Here is an 18,217-nt window from a genome sequence, read left to right as displayed (position 1 = left end):
AGGCTAAATTGTCCGTAGTGTGTGAGTGTGAATGAGTGTGTATGGATGTTTCCCAGAGATGGGTTGCGGCTGGAAGGGCATCCACTGCGTAAAAAAACGTGCTGGATAAGTTGGCGGTTCATTCCGCTGTGGCGACCCCGGATAATTTAAGGGACTAAGCTGAAAAGAAAATGAATGAATGAATAGGCTAACAGTTTATTGTATGTACAACTGTGAACATCTATTGTTGTCCTGGCTGTCCAAGGTATTTTTTTAATTATGGTGTGATAAAATATTGCACTAAAACTGAGCCCTGAGGTACACCAGCAGCAATTATGATTTGGACAATTCACCACACCCCTCCAAGAGTAAGTAAAAAATTCCTCTTCACCAAAAATCAAATCACAATATGGAGTAGTGTCTGTGAATATTAAACAACAAAAATACTTAAAAGAAAATAATAATAAATAAATATATATATATGTCAGCATGTGGTAATGAATTGTGTGATTTTGTGTGCATAATGACATGAGGACATGGCCACGTGAATCTCTTGAGCTGCTCTGAAAGCCACTTTTAAAAAAACTATTGTTGTATTTTGACGTACACACAATCTCACAGAATCTCTGCGATTAGGCATAAAAAAATTTATTTAACTTGAATAAATGGTCATTTTAGAGTGACACGGTGGCTCAGTGGTTAGCACTGTTGCCTCACAGCAAGAAGGTTGCTGGTTCGAGTCTCCGCTGGGCCAGTTGTTGTTTCCGTGCTATAGGTGAATTGACTAAATTCAAATTGACTACTGTTGTGTATGTGTGTGAATGAGTGTGTATGGATGTTTCCCAGTGGGTGGCAGCTGGAAGGGCATCCGCTGTGTAAAACATACAGTATGCTGAAATAGTTGGCGATTCATTCTGCTGTGGTGACCCTTAATGAATAAAGAGACTAAGACGAAGGAAAATTTATTCAAATTGTAATTTTATGTTATTATACAGTGGAATTTATACATCACAGGATATTTATTTACTGTCTGTTCCTAAAGTGCGGACTGAGATGGGAAAAAAAGGCTTTTAAATTCGCAGCACCTTTTGCATGGAATAATCTACAAACAAAGTTGCAGTTTAAAGAATTGATTTCACTAAATGCTTAGAAAAAGAGTATAACTGATTTGGCAATTGAAACACAGGCTTGTAGATGTTTTGAATAGTTTGTTTGTCAATGTGTGATTCATGTTACGTGTTAATTGTTTTTTGTTTGTTGTCTGTGACATGTGACATGTGACATGTATACTGCCTAATGTTGGCCAGGACGTTCTTGTAAAAGAGATTTTTTATTCTCAATGTGTCTTTCCTGGTAAAATAAAGGTTATAATAATAATAATAATAATAAATATAATAATAAAAATATATAATAAAAAAACCCTAATTTAAGCAGCAATTACACCATTGTTCTTTCATGGTTGAATAAAACAAAATTTGAACAAAATGTAACACCTCATTTCAGATTTATATTTATTACTAAACTCTTAACAAATTAAAAATGCTTCATGATTTAAAGTATTAAACATGTTTTATTACAAAATTGATTGGAATCATTAAAGTGCATACAAACAAACAGAACCCAGGAAAAATAAGCTAAACAGGCAGCATTTTAGAAACTAAAAACAACAATTTATATTTCATTTTTTATAAGTTGAATGCATATTTTAGTGTTTATTTAATCACAAATTAGTCAGTTTATATCTAGTATTATAGAAAGCAAAAAAAAAACTTAAATCACCTTAATACAACTAATTGCAGGAATATTCGCTTGATTTAAGTCCCGATTGCTTTTGTTCTGCATAATACGGTGTAAATTGACACTGATAATTCAATACTGATTGAATTTAAAGTATTTAATTTTACAGATGATGGTTTACTGAATCTTTAAAGGATTGAGCAGCAGCAGCATGTGGCAGGGTAATCCTTAGCGTAAACTTTGTGTTCTGTTCCATAAACATAAAAAGTGTGTGTTGTCTCCTTCCAGGCGTAATAAACTTGCGTGATCGGAATCAGCTCAATGGTCTGCCTCTGAAAAATAAAAAACGACATGTCTTGTGTCTCTGTGTCTTTCATATTTATTCTGATGCACATGATAATGTTCTTTGTCAAGTCTTCATTAATAACTGCAGCATCCCCACAGTTCAGAGTCTGAAGCAGTGGCTGTGTCAAAAATTGCATCCTATATAGTACGCTAAAAATATTGTACGGGCTGAGTAGTATGTGCAAATTCATAGTATTAAAAAAAAGTATGCGAGAAGTACCTGCATGACCTCCGGCGAGACTATAAAGTGAGCATCTGTTGGATGCTACGCTATCCCATGATGCCAAGGGAGAGAATTTATCAATGGGAGTGAAACGACGCAACTGACGTGGGTAGGTCATGTGATAATGACTTATATAGTATGTCTATTCTACAAATTCTGTATGTCTAAGCTGAATTCTGTTAACACTACTCACATTCATACTATATAGAATGTACTTTTCTAACAGTCGTGTAGTAAATTCAAATTCATATGTAGTACATACTCAAGTAGTAGGTGATTTCGGACTTAACCAATGTTATATTAAGGTCTATCTAAATTCCTCACACAGTCTGTTGTTATTGGTCGACTAATTACAGTGAATGTCAGAAACCTAACACCTTTAGCACCACAGTTTTCCTCAGCACTTGTAAGCAGTGTCATCAGAAGGAATTTTGGATTTAACAGATGATTTATACACTACCTGTTGGAGAATACGACAAGTGGTGCAGAACTGAGCCTGATGTTCCCTAACAGCACTTTCAGACGCTGCATTCACAGAGTGGTCTGGAAAACTGACAACTGGATAAACCTGCAAAAATGGATAGAAAGTTTGGCAAAACAGCCAGACAAACTGCTGCCAGGTATGTGTCATAATCATGAAATAGAGTGTCATTGAGCTCCTCTAGAGGGCACTCTATCTAAAGAAAAACTCAAAAAAACACAGCATAGGAACTCATTATCAAACAATACATTTCCAATCAGGGGTACTATAAAGGTTGCACTCACACACAAACATTGCTGAGTTTTGTTTATTATAGCCATTCCTTGCGTCCATGATTACAAACTCAAACATAATCTGTGTGTTTCGCACAATAAACCAAAGAACAAATCTCTTGTGAGTGCTTTCTCACAACATATATCTCTTAAGAGTTGCATGTTTTATCAGTGAATGGAGAATGAGTGATCTTTTGTTATTGTATAAATGCATTCGCCAAATGAGCATTTACCCTCAAAGCAATCCGATTACTGAGTATTCGATCTGGTTACTAAGTATTCGACCGATACTGAGTATTCAATCCGATTACTGAGTGTTTGATCCTTTTACTGAGCATTTGATACAATTACTGTGTATTCGACCGAGATACTGAGTATTCGATCGATATTAAGTATTCGAAAGATAGTATTTGATCTGATTATCGAGCATTTGTATGATACTGAGTATTAGATCCAATTACTAAGTATTCAACCAATATTGTGTATTAGATTGATACTGAGTATTTGATCTGATTACTAAATTATTGACCGATACTGAGTATTCGACCAATATTGCGTATTTGACCGATACTGACTATTTGATCTGATTTCTGAATATTGAACAATATTAAGTATTCGACCGATACTGTAAATTCGACCAATATTGTGTATGTGACCGATACTGAGCATTCAACCAATATTGTGTATTTGATTGATACTGAGTATTTGATCTGATTACTGAGTATTTGACCGATACTGAGTTTTCCACCGATACTGAGAATTCAACCAATATTTTGTATGTGACCGATACTGAGTATTCAACCAATATTGTGTATTTGACAGATACTGAAAATTTCATCCGATTACTTAATATTCGACTGATACTGAGTATTAGACCAATAATATGTATTTGATTGATACAGAGTATTTGATCTGATTACTGAGTATTTGACGGATATTGAGTATTTGACCAATATTGTGTATTTGACTGATACTGAGTATTTGATCTGATTACTGAGCATTCGATCCAATTACTAAGTATTCAACCAATACTGAGCATTTAACCAATGTTGTGTATTTGATTGATACTGAGTATTTGATCTGATTACTGAGTATTCAACCGATACTGAGTATTCAACCAATATTGTGTATTTGACCGATATTGAGTATTTGATCTGATTACTGAGTATCGAACAATACTAAGTATTTGACCGATACTGAGTATTAGACCAATATTGTGTATTTGACTGATACTGAGTATTTGACCGATACTGAGTATTCTCTTTATTCCCCATTTCCACCTGGGGATACTCTTCCCGAGGCCCTCAGACTATGCAGAGTCACTGATTCTCCAACGACGAGATGATCCCAAGGTTTCCATATCCTGGACCAGGCCGTATCCTGAGCAGCTACTGTGGTGATCATGGAGGAGTGGAGAACATGAGACTGAATCCTGTGACGCATCAGGAACAGACGAGTCTTCGCTGAGGCCAGCTTCCAGCCTCCGCCGCTGCACAAGACGTTTGGCCAGTGGAGAACTTAAAATGGTCGTGCTCAACTGAGTCTAGTTTCTCTCAAGGTTTTTTTCTTCACTTCGCCAATTAGTGAAGTTTTTTCCCCTCTCCGCTGTCGCCACTGGCTTGCATAGTTTGGGATCTGCAGAGCTGTGCATCGTTGGATTTGCTCTTCAGTGTTTGGACTCTCAGTAGTGATTTTTAAACCACGCTGAACTGAGCTAAACTGAACTGAACTTAAACACTACAAACTGAACTACACTATTCCAATTTACTATGACCTTTTATGTATAGCTACTTTGACACAACCTACATTGTAAAAGCGCTATACAAAAAAAGGTGAATTGATAAAAAATTTTGAATATTCGATCCGATTACTGAGTATTCAATCAATACTGAGTATTCAATCCGATTACTGAGTATTCAACCAATATTGTGTATTTGACCGATACTGAGTATTTGATCTGATTACTGCGTATCGACCAATACTGAGTACTCAACTGATATTGTGTATTTGACCAATACTGAGCATTTGATCCGATTACTGAGTATTCGACCAATATTGAGAATTCGATCCGATTATTGAAAATTCGACCAATACTAAGTATTCAACTAATATTGTGTATTTGATCGATACTGAGTATTTGATCTGATTACTAAGTATCGATCAATACTGAGTATTCGACCGATACTATTCGACCAATGTTGTATATTTGACCGGCCGTAAGTATTTGATCCGATTACTGAGTATCGACCGCTACTGAGTACTCAACTGATACTGAGTATTCGACCAATATTTTGTACTGACGATACTGAGTATTTGATCTGATTACTGAGTATTGACCGCTACTATTCGACCAATATTATGTATTTGACCGATACTGAGTATTTGATCCGATTACTGAGTATTGACCGATACTATTCGACCAATATTGTGTATTTGACCAATACTGAGTATTTGATCCAATTACTGAGTATCGACAGATACTGAGTACTCAACTGATACTGAGTATTCGACCAATATTGTGTATTCAACCAATATTGAGTATTTGATCCGATTACTGAGTATTCAACCAATACTGAGAATTCGATCCAGTTATTAAAAATTCATCCAATACTGAGTATTCAACTAATATTGTGTATTTGATCGATACTGAGTATCTGATCTGATTACTGAGTATCGACCAATACTGAGTATTCGACCGATACTATTCGACCAATATTGTGTATTTGACCAATATTGAGTATTTGATCCGATTACTGAGTATTCGACCAATACTGAGAATTTGATCCGGTTATTGAAAATTCGTCCAATACTGAGTATTCAACTAATATTGTGTATTTGATCGATACTGAGTATTTGATTTGATTACTGAGTATCGACCAATACTGAGTATTCGACCAATACTATTCGACCAATATTGTGTATTTGACCAGTCGTGAGTATTTGATCCGATTACTGAGCATCGACCGCTATTGAGTACTCAACTGATACTGAGTATTCAACCAATATTGTGTATTTGACCGATACTGAGTATTTGATCCGATTACTGAGTATCGACTGATACTGAGTACTCAACTGATACTGAGTATTCGACCAATATTGTGTATTCAACCAATTTTGATTATTCAATCTGATTACTGAGTACGCGACCAATACTGAGTGTTTAACTAATATTGTGTATTTGATCGATAGTATTTGATCTGATTACTGAGTATCAACCGATACTGAGTATTCGACCGATACTATTTGACCAATAGTGTGTATTTGATCGGTCCTGAGTATTTGATCCAATTACTGAGTATCAACCGCTACTGAGTACAGAACTGATACTGAGTATTCGACCAATATTGTGTATTTGACCGATACTGAGTATATTGTGTATTTGATTGATACTGAGAATTTGATCCAATTACTGAGTATCAACCGCTACTGAGTACTGAACTGATACTGAGTACTCGACCAATATTGTGTATTTGACCAATACTGAGTATATTGTGTATTTGACTGATACTGAGTATTTGATCTGATTACTGAGTTTTCGAACAATACTGAGTATTTGATCAAATTACTGAGTATTTGCCTGATACTGAGTATTCGACCAATACTAAGTATTTGATCAAATTACTGAGTATTCGACCGATACTGTGTATTCAATCTAATTACTGAGTATTTGACCAATATCGAGTATCCAATGAGGATCCAATTACTTAGTATTCACCCAATACTGACTATCTGATCAGATTACTGATTATTTGACCTATACTGATTATTTGATACAATTACTGAGTATCCAATCTGACTACTCAGTATTTAACAATACTGAGAATTTGTTCCGATTAATAAGTATCGACCGATACTGAGTATTTGACTGACACTGAGTATTCAAGAGATATTGAGTATTTGACCGATACTGAGTATTCAACTGATACTGAGTATTCGGCCAATACTGAGTATCCAATCAAATTATTGAGTATTCAACCAATACTGAGTATTCGACTACCTGTGTAAATGTTTAAAACTGGATAGAAAATATTTTTAAAATATTTTAGACCTTTCCTACCCTCTATTTAGCAATGTCGTCTTGTGATCATATTGATAAAAATACATCATAAAGATTGGTGTGGGTTTTTTTTTCGTACAAGCTACAAGCTGTATGTGTTTATTCGCGTTGAGAGAAGTTCCGCAGAAATCACTGTTGCTCACTTGGTCATGGCTCATACAGTGTTAGAGGAATTTATGAGTCGAACCAAGCAACTTACATTGCAAAAAATGCTTTTCTTAGATTTTTTTGTTTTGTTTCTAGTCCAAAAATCGAAACATTCTAAAAATCAAAAAGCATTTTCTAGACGAGCAAAAATATTGAAATAATATGTCAAAATTTTCCAAAAACAAGCAAATAATGTTAGAGGGGTAAGTAAAATAATCTTCAAAAAACAAGATTATTATATTATCCCGATGGCGAATTATTTGACTTATTTTAAGGAAAAACTCACTTAATTTTGGCATATTATTTCTGCAAACAATACAATATTGTTTGCTTGTCTGGAAAAGGCTTCTGGATTTAAGGATTTTAGATATTTAGACTAGACACAAGACAAAAACTCTAAGGAAGGAAAGCATTTTTTGCAGTGCACGAGCTCCCAATCATTTTTAAACATGTCAAAAATGTTCAAGGGATATCTTTGCCACAAAAAATGCAATTTGTTTTGAATTTGTCAGGTCATAAAATCACTGCATTAAAAATTCAATCAAACAATCTTCTGACCATCAGAATTCACTTTAACAGCAGCTATAGGTATGACATTAGTATCAGTAAACAGCCTTGGTTTGTCGGGGGAGGATGTTTTGGGTGAGTTCTGCAAGTTGCATAATAGTTCCCTTTAAATTACACAGACATTGTAAACCATGATGTGATTGCTCACCATTGGAGCCATATCAGTAAGCAGTTTCTCTCCAGTGATTTGATTGAGAAGCTCGAGAGGGAATCCTGAACCCTTGTCAATGACAGACACGTGAATGTTGTTTTTCCTGAGAAGACAAAATGTGTGGGGGAAAATAATTAAATAAAAAAGGGTATTAGCTCGTCTGAACACAAAGGACTTCAGATTTTATTTCTTACCATGTAACTATCAGTTTAATGAAGCAGAGAAGCTTTCCGTGACCTTTGCATGTTTTGCAAGTGATTGAACCAACTCCTCCACATGAATGACACCTGGAAAACAAATCAAAATTAGTCTGAATTAGATGTGACTTGGCAAAGCCAACATCTATGATTCTAAGGGTGGTCTGTGCAATTAACAGTGCACTCAATAAAAGATTTTTTTCTGTTGGTTCAAACTACTTATTTAAAATGAACTGAAACAACACAATTCTTGAGATGTTTTTGGACAACTTCAGTCTTTTATGTTCAATCCAATTAAATTTAAGTTAACTTTATCGATTTGTGTTGGGATTACATGTCCCAATTGTGTAAAAACCTGCTTTTTTACAGTGTTGCTGTTGCTGGTCCACAAGCAATTACTGTGTGATGAAGTCTATTAGAATGCAGTTAGAAAAACGCTGTAATTAAATTAATGATAGCAAAGATCAAGTAAATAATTGAATTGTGTTACAGATATATATATTAAATGTAAAAATAAAGCAAATAAAGCATACCTAACCATGCCAGAGCCGCTACAAAAACCACAGCGCCGGCGATCAGAAGAGGATATCCATCCTGTGCCACAGCAGTGTCCACAGCGAGTCTGAAACATGTGATAATAAAATATTAGAAAACAATTATTTAAAGTAAATATTTAAAAAATAATAATCCGATCATCATACTTACCCTGCCTGAGTTTACACACTTTCTGCAAGCAGATCTACCGAGATTCAGGCATGAGTGACAACCCTGTATTTAAAATACACAATAAAAGGACCAAAAACAAACTCAGTGGTTGTGTTGAATAGAAGACTGAAGAAGTTTTACTTTGACAGTCGATGTGTGAGGAACGCGGACTGATTTTTTGCAGTTTTTGAAGAGGGATGGCACGGGCACTGGAATGCTCCACGGTTCAGGAGCCACTCCAAATCCATCCACCACCTGACCTGATAAATGAAGAGATAAATAGAGAGAAGATTTATGTAAAAAAGTACAAGAATATACCTCCAGTGCCTTATTTATTTTATTACAATGGTTACCACACAATACAAGTATTAACCCTGTAATGGAATGCGTAGTAAAATATAAATGTAATGAGCACCCATCCTAAGATGTTTCCCTACATGTAGACTTCAAGTATCATGATGCATTCAAGTCCTCCTGGCAAGTTGCTACTTACAAGTTGATAAGTCGTAATAATGGCGTCAGGTGTGTTCAAGTCACTTTCTTCGAGACGAAATAATGTTATTTTTGTCAAATTATATATGGCAGGGTACAGCAGGGTTTGTAAACTCTGCTTATGAGCAAACAATTTGCATAAGTTGTGTTTTGTCACGGACAACCCACAAGGGTCGACTTTGCATCTATGAATTTTACCTACTTATCTATATACACTACCTGACAAAAGTCTTGTCATTGATCCCAGTTGTAAGAGCAACAAATAATTAAAGATACAATCAGCGATGAAAGGGACCTCGCACCCAGGCTTACCGCCACCCGGTGGCCTTAGGATGACAGAGAATAGCGAACAATAAAAATTTGAGCTGATATATTAAAAAAATCTGAGAAAATCACATATTTATGCCAAACTTCCTTCTGTCAGTCACTCAAAATTGGCATGTAGATGTCTTCAGGAGAGGAATCTTATCGAACGTGAATTTTCAGGCAGGTCAGATATTGGGCCCTATCATACACCCAGCGCAATGCGGTGCAAGGCGCGACGCAATTGTTGTTTGCTAGTTTCAGCTCGGCGCAAGAGTCGTTTTAACATTTTGCACCATGCTGTTTAAATAGCAAATGCATTTGCACTCATATGTGCGCCCATAGGTGTTCTGGTCTAAAAAAAAGGAGGCGTGTTGAGGTGCAGTGTTGGCGCGTTGCTATTTAGAGGAACTTAAATAAACTGTTCAATAGACCAGATCAAATCAGGTCTATAGTCCAGCATAGAGCACGTTAGTTGTGCGCCTTTCTTACACGTTGCTTAATACACACAGGGTGTACAGCAATACACAAATATCTTTAAAAATAAAAAAGAATTAAAATATTAAGGATATACATAGGATATAAATATAAAGGATTAAAATATAACAAAAAATATTATTTTCTAGCCTACATAAATATAAAAACCATACTTTCATGCCTTCTTCATCTCGGGGGGCTTTTTCAGTTTATTCATAACAATTAGCTTTTGTATAATGTTGTTATTATTAGCCGTATTATTTATTATATGCATATTTATATTTGTTTTATTAAAAACAAGCTTAGATTTGCCCACTTGTCAGGTTTTGGACCATATGAGGCATAGCATGTGTCTTTGGATATAACTTTTTGACCACACTTTGTTATTATTGTTCATTTTTTCGTTTGCTGGAAATTAAAACTGAATTTAGAAATAGTTTTGAAACAAATCTTTGCGCTTAACAAACAAAATTAATTATGTATAGGCTAATAGATGTCGGTGCGTATAAACACATTTCCCTATCCACAAGAGTGAAAGTGAAAGTAAATAATGAGGAGGCTCATCTCTCATTCTCGCACTGCAGATGCTCTGTTTAACTATTTTCTTGCTAGTGAAGTGCTCAGTTTTTCCACTTACAAAGTCCGCCATGTAAATAGAAACTGCACCATGGCGTGACGCAACTGACTCTTACAGGGAATGGGAGATGAGACTCTGATTGGTTTATTCTCAAAACACACCTATAACTCATTAAGAAATTAAAGCTCAACCCTGTAAGACCATGTGCCGTGACACAAAGTGGATTTTTCTGTCCTTAAAATATCAAAAGTGGATTCTGACACGCCCTTAATGCTTTTGCGCCCTGCGCTTTGCATGGATCGTCAAAATAGAGCCCATTGTGTGGCTGAGTTATAAGCCAAACTTCCTTCTGTCAGCAGGTGGCGCTATGAGTGACTCAAAATTGGCATGTAGATGTCTTCAGGAGAGGAATTGTATCGAACCTGTGAATTTTCAGGCAGGTCAAACATTGTGTGGCTGAGTTATAAGCAAAAATTCCTTCTGTCAGCAGGTGGCGCTATGACTGACTTAATATTGGCATGTAGATGTCTTCAGGAGTGGAATCTTATCAACCATTTGAAGTTTCAGGCAGATTGGACATTGTGTATTTTACATTTACACGATTCTGTAAATGTAAAATATAGGTTAATATGATTAGCCTATTATTATTGTTAATTCTCAAACATATGGTAAAACAACAATAATAATATTAGGCCTATGTGCAGGTCTACTGTTGCTTAAAATGCTAAATTTTGTATAGTCATTATGGTGGACTTGAACAGACTTTCAATATGTGCTGTTTGTTAATTCACAGTAAAATTATGACATCAGAATATAACTATTCATAATTATAAAGTTGATTTATTATGTTTAAGACATGTGCTTGTCATCTGCCATTGACAACATTATTAGACCATTTGTTTTCACTGGTAACATTTGAATTTTGTCATTATTAGATTCCTTCTTGCATTACATTCAACATTATATATAGGCTAGGGTTGTTATACTATCACAGTAAACATTTATTTTCATGCACAACACTATGTGTTCGCTATGAAAGAAAAAACATAGCAAACGCTAGTCGTAATCATAACTCTAAAATGCCCTATGATCATTTAAATGTGCACACAGGTTTCACTTTCACTTCCTAGAGCGGCACATGGCTGCCGTCACTGTGAGAAAAAAACACACACATGCAAATCAAACCTCCCGCACGGCCCTCAAACGATCGCTCTGTGCAACAAACTGAACGTTATTTACAACTTTATTACCTGTTATTCACAGCCTATGCAGCTTCAGTTCACTAAAGTAGGCATCACAGACAGGCATGAGCGCGTTCTCTGAAACAAACAGCTAGCGGTCAGCTCACGTGTGATTTCGCGACCGTGAATACATCATTACATGAAGACAGAAATGACATTTCTGGGTGAATTATACCTTACAAATACAGTATGACACTTTCAATGCCATTTGAAGGTGTCAATGTTGCTGTGAAGACTTGTGCACTGCCTTGCTTCTCTCCTGACCTTGAAAATATAATTGGCTGAATCGTAGAAAAAGCGGAATTAGGACCATGTGTAGGGTCGAATCGAGATCGTGATCTTTTTTCGATTAATCGTGCAGCCCTATATCCCTACAAATATGATTTATCTGACATTACTTTAATGCACCATCTGGCATTGGACCTTCAGGAGGCTACACTATCACTTCCTAACTTTACGTTCAGTCTAATCATCACCACCATCATTCAGTCAGCACAGACTCTAAATTGTAGTTTTCATCCATTTGCTCTATTTTCATAAAATATAAACCAATGAAAACAAACAACTTCAGCAGCAATATGAAACTGCAGGCCCTAGAGAAATTAAAGTATTGATTGGAGGATTTCAGACAACCCTTTACTATCAAGTTTTCCTCTCCATGCTCTTGACAGTACCCCCGAATCTCTTAAAAACCCTTGAAATTACCTCTGTGCCAGCTTCACCAGGATGCTCTCCCGATTGAATAAATGTTCCCAAACTCAACGCACTCCATGTGTCAGATCAGAAAATACATCATTGGGCATTGACCATCCAGGAGCCATTCAACCCCTTTCACTATTAAAGTTCACTTGTAGTGGTTCATCCAAGAAGGCCCTAACATCTGGGAAACTACCAGCATTCATGGTCAGACCTGGAGGTAGACATTATTATATGCCACCAGGATTCTACAGTACCACTATTCTGCTGCCTGTCTGATATATTGAATGTGTTCAACAACTATTTTCTTATCTGACTTAATTAATTGGAATTGCATTGGAATGGGAGAAATCGACATTAAACATAAATAAAACTCATTGTACTTACCGTTGTATGGTTCACTGTCCCATTCTGTTGTTCTGGACTCTGTAAAAGTCTCCAGTCGGTACTGTAAGGACACATAAACATGTGAGTTTGGAACCATTATATAGTCAGGTGAGATGTTTGTGAGTTTTGCCGCTGACCCGATATGTGTTGAGGGACTGCAGTTCTGTGAACACCATCTCTTTGACTGGTTTAGAGCTATAACAGCATTTGCTGGACACATAATCTGTGAAGGCCTCCTGTGCAAGTTCTTCACTGATCGCAGGAATGCTGAGGGGAAACGATAAAGGGAAATTCACATGTGACCAGATCAATATTGTCCAGAATATTGATTATAAACCAGGGACGTCGCTAGACCCAATTTACAGGGGCCGTGCCCAGGGGCACTGATAGAATTTTTAGGTAAAAACGAGGGATGATGAGTCAGGGAGGACTTAATAAACCTAATTCTCTGCAATGTGTCAAGTCTAATACAACAAATAATTCTATAAAACTGTCTATAAAATTTCATTCAAATGAAATTAATATTCTTGCAAAACATTTCTTAAATGATGTTAGCATATCACTCCAGTTTTGTCTTTACGTTGTTTTCCAGTTACATTTAGGATTAATTTATGTTATTTATTTAGAATAATAATTGTATAATAACAATATTACTTTTATTTATTTATAATAAATTTATAATAAATATTTTTAGTATTTAATATATGCATATTTAATAAATGTATTTAATATTTAATAATAAAAAAAAAATATATATATATATATATATATATATATATATATATATTTTTTTTATATATATATATATATATATATATATATATATATATATATATATATATATATATATATATATATATATATATATATATATATATATATATATATATGGTATGAACTTATGAAGGAAACTGCACGCCATGAAAGAACTGATTACACATAGATAGATAGACAGACAGACAGACAGACAGACCGATAGATAGATAGATAGATAGATAGATAGATAGATAGATAGATAGATAGATAGATAGATAGATAGATAGATAGATAGATAGATAGATAGATAGATAGATAGATAGATAGATAGATAGATAGATAGATAGATAGAGGATTGAATAAATGTGTATTATAGTTGGAATATTTCTAGCAATTCTAACTTTTTCCTGTCAATTTTGAGTTTAAATCTTGTGATTATTGCAATTTTACATTTATTTCTAAAAGTTCTGATTTAAAATCTTGCAATTCTGACATTAAACCTGCAGTTCTGCCAATTGATTTATATCTTGCAATTTATTTTTCATTTTTTTCTCAGTTTTGAGTTTACATTTAACAATTCTATAGTTTTTTTTACTTAAAGCTGTGAGATAGAAACTGATGGGAAACAAAATGAGATGTATGATATGTTTAATTACAGTTGTATGTTTATGACTTTCTATTGGAGCAATTCTGAGATAAACACTTGCTAATATAAGAATAAATATCAGAACTGTGAGATAAAAAGTCACAATTACTCTTTTTTACATATGTAGATTTTATACATTTAGATACCTTTTGCTATTATTATTTTATGTAACAGAATTCACTGACCATAAATGACAAAAATGAGGTGGAGTTAAAAAAAGGAAACATAAAAGAAATCCACAGAGACAACACAAGACAAACTCTGAATTAAAAACTTGGAAATCCTAATTATAAAATTATGTGCAATGGTTGCGTTTATTACAACAATAGTTTTTCTTTGTATTTTAAATTAACTTTAATATTTTTTTTACATCTCCAATGTACACACACAGACAGTGGTGGTAAGAGTGCATAAAAATCTAACTCAAGTAAAAGTTTTGTTACTTCACCAAAAATGTAGTGCAAGTAAAGTAAAAGTACCAGTTGTAAATATTACTCAAATTATGAGTAAAAACTAGCCCTTTTAAAAGTACTCAAGAGTAGTGAGTATTACACTGTGAAAGGTTGATGTGTTTACATGCAATTGGTGCACGTGTGTGAAAACGTAACATTCTGTAGTGCGTTTAGTTATTGTTTAAGGCCATTTCAGTCAACATCCAGCATCTTCTCATCAGTGACATGCAGTCTAAACAGTCTCACATTTTGTGTGAAGATTTTAAACATCTTGAATACTTTTAATGCTTCCTAACCGTTTGCTGCATTTATAAACACCCATTTCTTGAGGTTGCTCTGAGTGTTTTTTTCTACTTTATGTGTGATTTGATTGGACAGCAATCGCAGGACAGATTTTTCTACTCAGCTAATGCCCTTAGACAAGAAAAAATAAAGTAGTGACTGCCATTTGAAAGAAAATAGTGGAGTAAAAGTAGCGATGCAGCACTAAAAATATATTTAAAGGAAAGTAAACATACACATTTTAGAACTACTTAGTAAATGTAAATTCCTCAGAAAAACTTAATTTGCGTATTTGTAGTTTGTTATTCTCTGCATACAGAGAACAAACAATGAATAAACGTTTTGTTAACTATTCAAATAATTAAAACTGAAATCATGAATCATTTCATTTTCTTACTCAAAGCGTCTCTCTGGAGCTCTGGGTGGGGCTTCTGGTTGTGAGGATCCAAAATATGATGGTGGAATAACTGAGGATAAAATAAAAAGTCACTACCACATTTGTTAACAACATCATGCATAGTTTCATCTTAAACAACTGACATTTTTCTCACCATTAGGTCCCAAATTCTCATATCCAGGAACCACAGGCATGAGATCAGCAGGAGGAGCTGTCGCCCCATCATTTGCCTCTGTGTTTGGATCTGTTGAATGTACACAAAATACATTTCTTTATACTATCTGTCACTGTATGCACTCTTTTTGTTTTTTCAGCTATGACTGAGTTATTCATGAAATGAGGAAACAGCAGAAACAGGAAACTTCTTTTTTCTCGTGTTACTTTTGCTGCTGTAAACAAAGGGGTAAACTATTTTTGACAATATCTAACGAATATATATATTTGATATTATCTAATCTGAACCTCTTTGGGATTCAATCTTTTGTAAATGTGCACTTTTAAAATAAAAGAGTTTTTAGAGTAAAAATGATGTCTTTAATGATCTTTGAGTTCACCTTTAGGAAAAATAAATATTGATTACCTGTACAAGTTCCATAAGATCTGCCTGGACCTGACGCGCCATCCTGGTCACTGTCACACACACACACACACACACACACACACACACACACACACACACACACACACACACACACACACACACACACACACACACACACGCGCACACACAGGGAAAGAGAGTAAGAGAGAGACAAATAAATAAGCCATAAACACATGTTTTTGTTCCTTATTTACACCAGTACAGTGATAAATAAAGGTTTACATCAAAACCAGACGTCAGAAAAAAACGAGAACTGAGACACTTATATCCCTCACTGACCAAAACAAACGACCGTGGTATTATTTCAAAATCTTTTTTCTCTGCTGCTTTTTAAAATATAATTTCTTATAAGTAATTCCTCGCTACCTCAAAGAATGTTTAATTTACGTATGTCCTGTCAGACATTATTTCGTGATTTCGTTCTTTTTGTCGATCATACCTCAGCAAGTGCGTCTTGTCCATTGTACCAAGTGAACTGTCAACTTTCGTTTTGAGAGTCAGGAAGCAGCATCGCAACGTGACGATCTCATGATATGCATTCCAATGTTAAGCAATGGGTTTACTACAAGTAAAACAAAGAACATTAAAAAACATGTTTTTGTTTAAAAACTTGTTTTACCATGGTACTCACAAATAAACCATTATTTTCATAAAGTTGAAATAGTACCGTATTTGTATTAAAACTGTGTAAAACAACAATTTTACTATAATAAAACCCCAGTTAATATTATACAGTATGAAATAATTTCTCAGGTGATCTGCTTTGACATGAAAAACGTACTTCAAAAGTCATTAAACCATTAATGCATTTACCAGAACTTTTTTATTTAAATAGGATGATAATATTAATAATAACAATAATAATCTTTTTTTTTTGCTTTTAAACAAGCATGTTCAGTATCTGAATGAGGAAGTGCCAATATGGCAAGCCGTTTCAACATTTAATCTAAAGCCCAAGCCCCACTAAAAATAAATAAAAGATCTATATCATTACTTTTTCCCTGTTAAGAACAAGTTCTTTCCCACCAATAATTTATTATCCAGTAATTATTTATTATGCATGAAACATATTTCATGGTTCCATGCTGCAGAATCCTTGTAGCTATCTAAAATTTAATACATACAAAATAAGCACTGGTGTCTAATTATTAATAATAGTACTAATATCATAGGTATTTAGTAAATGCCAACTGAAATATTTCACACTCTCACTGCAATCAGCTTCTTCAGGACCTATTGGTTTATAGTCCATTGTATAAATAATTGTTGGGTATACTGTACACTGAAAAAAATTGATTACTGCAAAATTGTTGCAAACAATTTATATGGGTTGAATTTAAACAAACATATTGAATTTAGCAAAGTTTAGCTTAATTTGTTTGTTTAAATTCAGCCCAAATAAGTTGTTCACAACCACTTACCTTAAATATCAAACCTCTTCAGCTGCTTCAGAATGCAGCAGCCCGAGTGGTCTTTGATGAACCCAAAAGAGCACATGTCACTCCGCTACTCACCCGTTTGCACTGGCTGCTAGTTGCTGCTCGCATCAAATTCAAAGCTCTGATGTTTGCTTACAAAGCAACCTCTGGCTTTGCTCCTTCTTATCTGCTCTCACTTCTGCAGATTTATGTGCCCTCCAGAAACTTGCGTTCTGTGAATGAACGTCGCCTCGTGGTTCCATTCAAGAAACGACTAAAAACTCAACTATTTAGTCTCCACTTTCCTTCCTAATCTTAACTGCCTCTCTGGCTAAACCACTAACTATACTCTTTTTCAAAAAAAAAAAAAAACATTACTAATGCTTTGCTTCTTAGACTTTACACACCTGAAACTTGTCTATAGCACTTATTCACTGCTGCTTTTATAGTTGTGTAAATTGCTTCCTTGTCCTCATTTGTAAGTCGCTTTGGATAAAAGCGTCTGCAAAATGACTAAATGTAAATGTAAATAACCTTAATTAGTAAATATAAGGAATTTTCTTTGAATAGTTTTTTTTTCAGTGTATGCCTCAGTTTACTTTATTTAGTCCCGTTTTTAGAAATCCGTTTT

At 34.6% G+C, this 18,217-nt stretch overlaps 1 protein-coding gene across 1 annotated transcript; it reads right to left on the bottom strand.

Moving 5' to 3' along the window:
• Positions 1-1,529: 1,529 nt before the first annotated feature.
• ssuh2.4 (ssu-2 homolog, tandem duplicate 4) lies at positions 1,530-16,655 on the bottom strand. The gene is made up of 13 exons (XM_056447534.1): positions 16,608-16,655; positions 16,148-16,197; positions 15,722-15,811; positions 15,568-15,637; positions 13,172-13,301; positions 13,035-13,095; positions 9,003-9,121; positions 8,862-8,924; positions 8,690-8,778; positions 8,154-8,246; positions 7,957-8,062; positions 2,745-2,852; positions 1,530-2,048 (listed from the first exon to the last, which is right to left on the bottom strand). The coding sequence occupies exons 1-13, from the start codon at positions 16,628-16,630 to the stop codon at positions 1,905-1,907; spliced, it is 1,146 nt and encodes a 381-aa protein (XP_056303509.1). The 5' UTR covers positions 16,631-16,655; the 3' UTR covers positions 1,530-1,904.
• Between the last annotated feature and the right edge of the window lie 1,562 nt (positions 16,656-18,217).

The sequence above is a fragment of the Danio aesculapii genome, chromosome 22 (assembly GCF_903798145.1).
Source record: "Danio aesculapii chromosome 22, fDanAes4.1, whole genome shotgun sequence".
NCBI classification, from domain to species: domain Eukaryota; kingdom Metazoa; phylum Chordata; class Actinopteri; order Cypriniformes; family Danionidae; genus Danio; species Danio aesculapii.
This window is presented reverse-complemented; position numbering and strand designations above follow the sequence as displayed.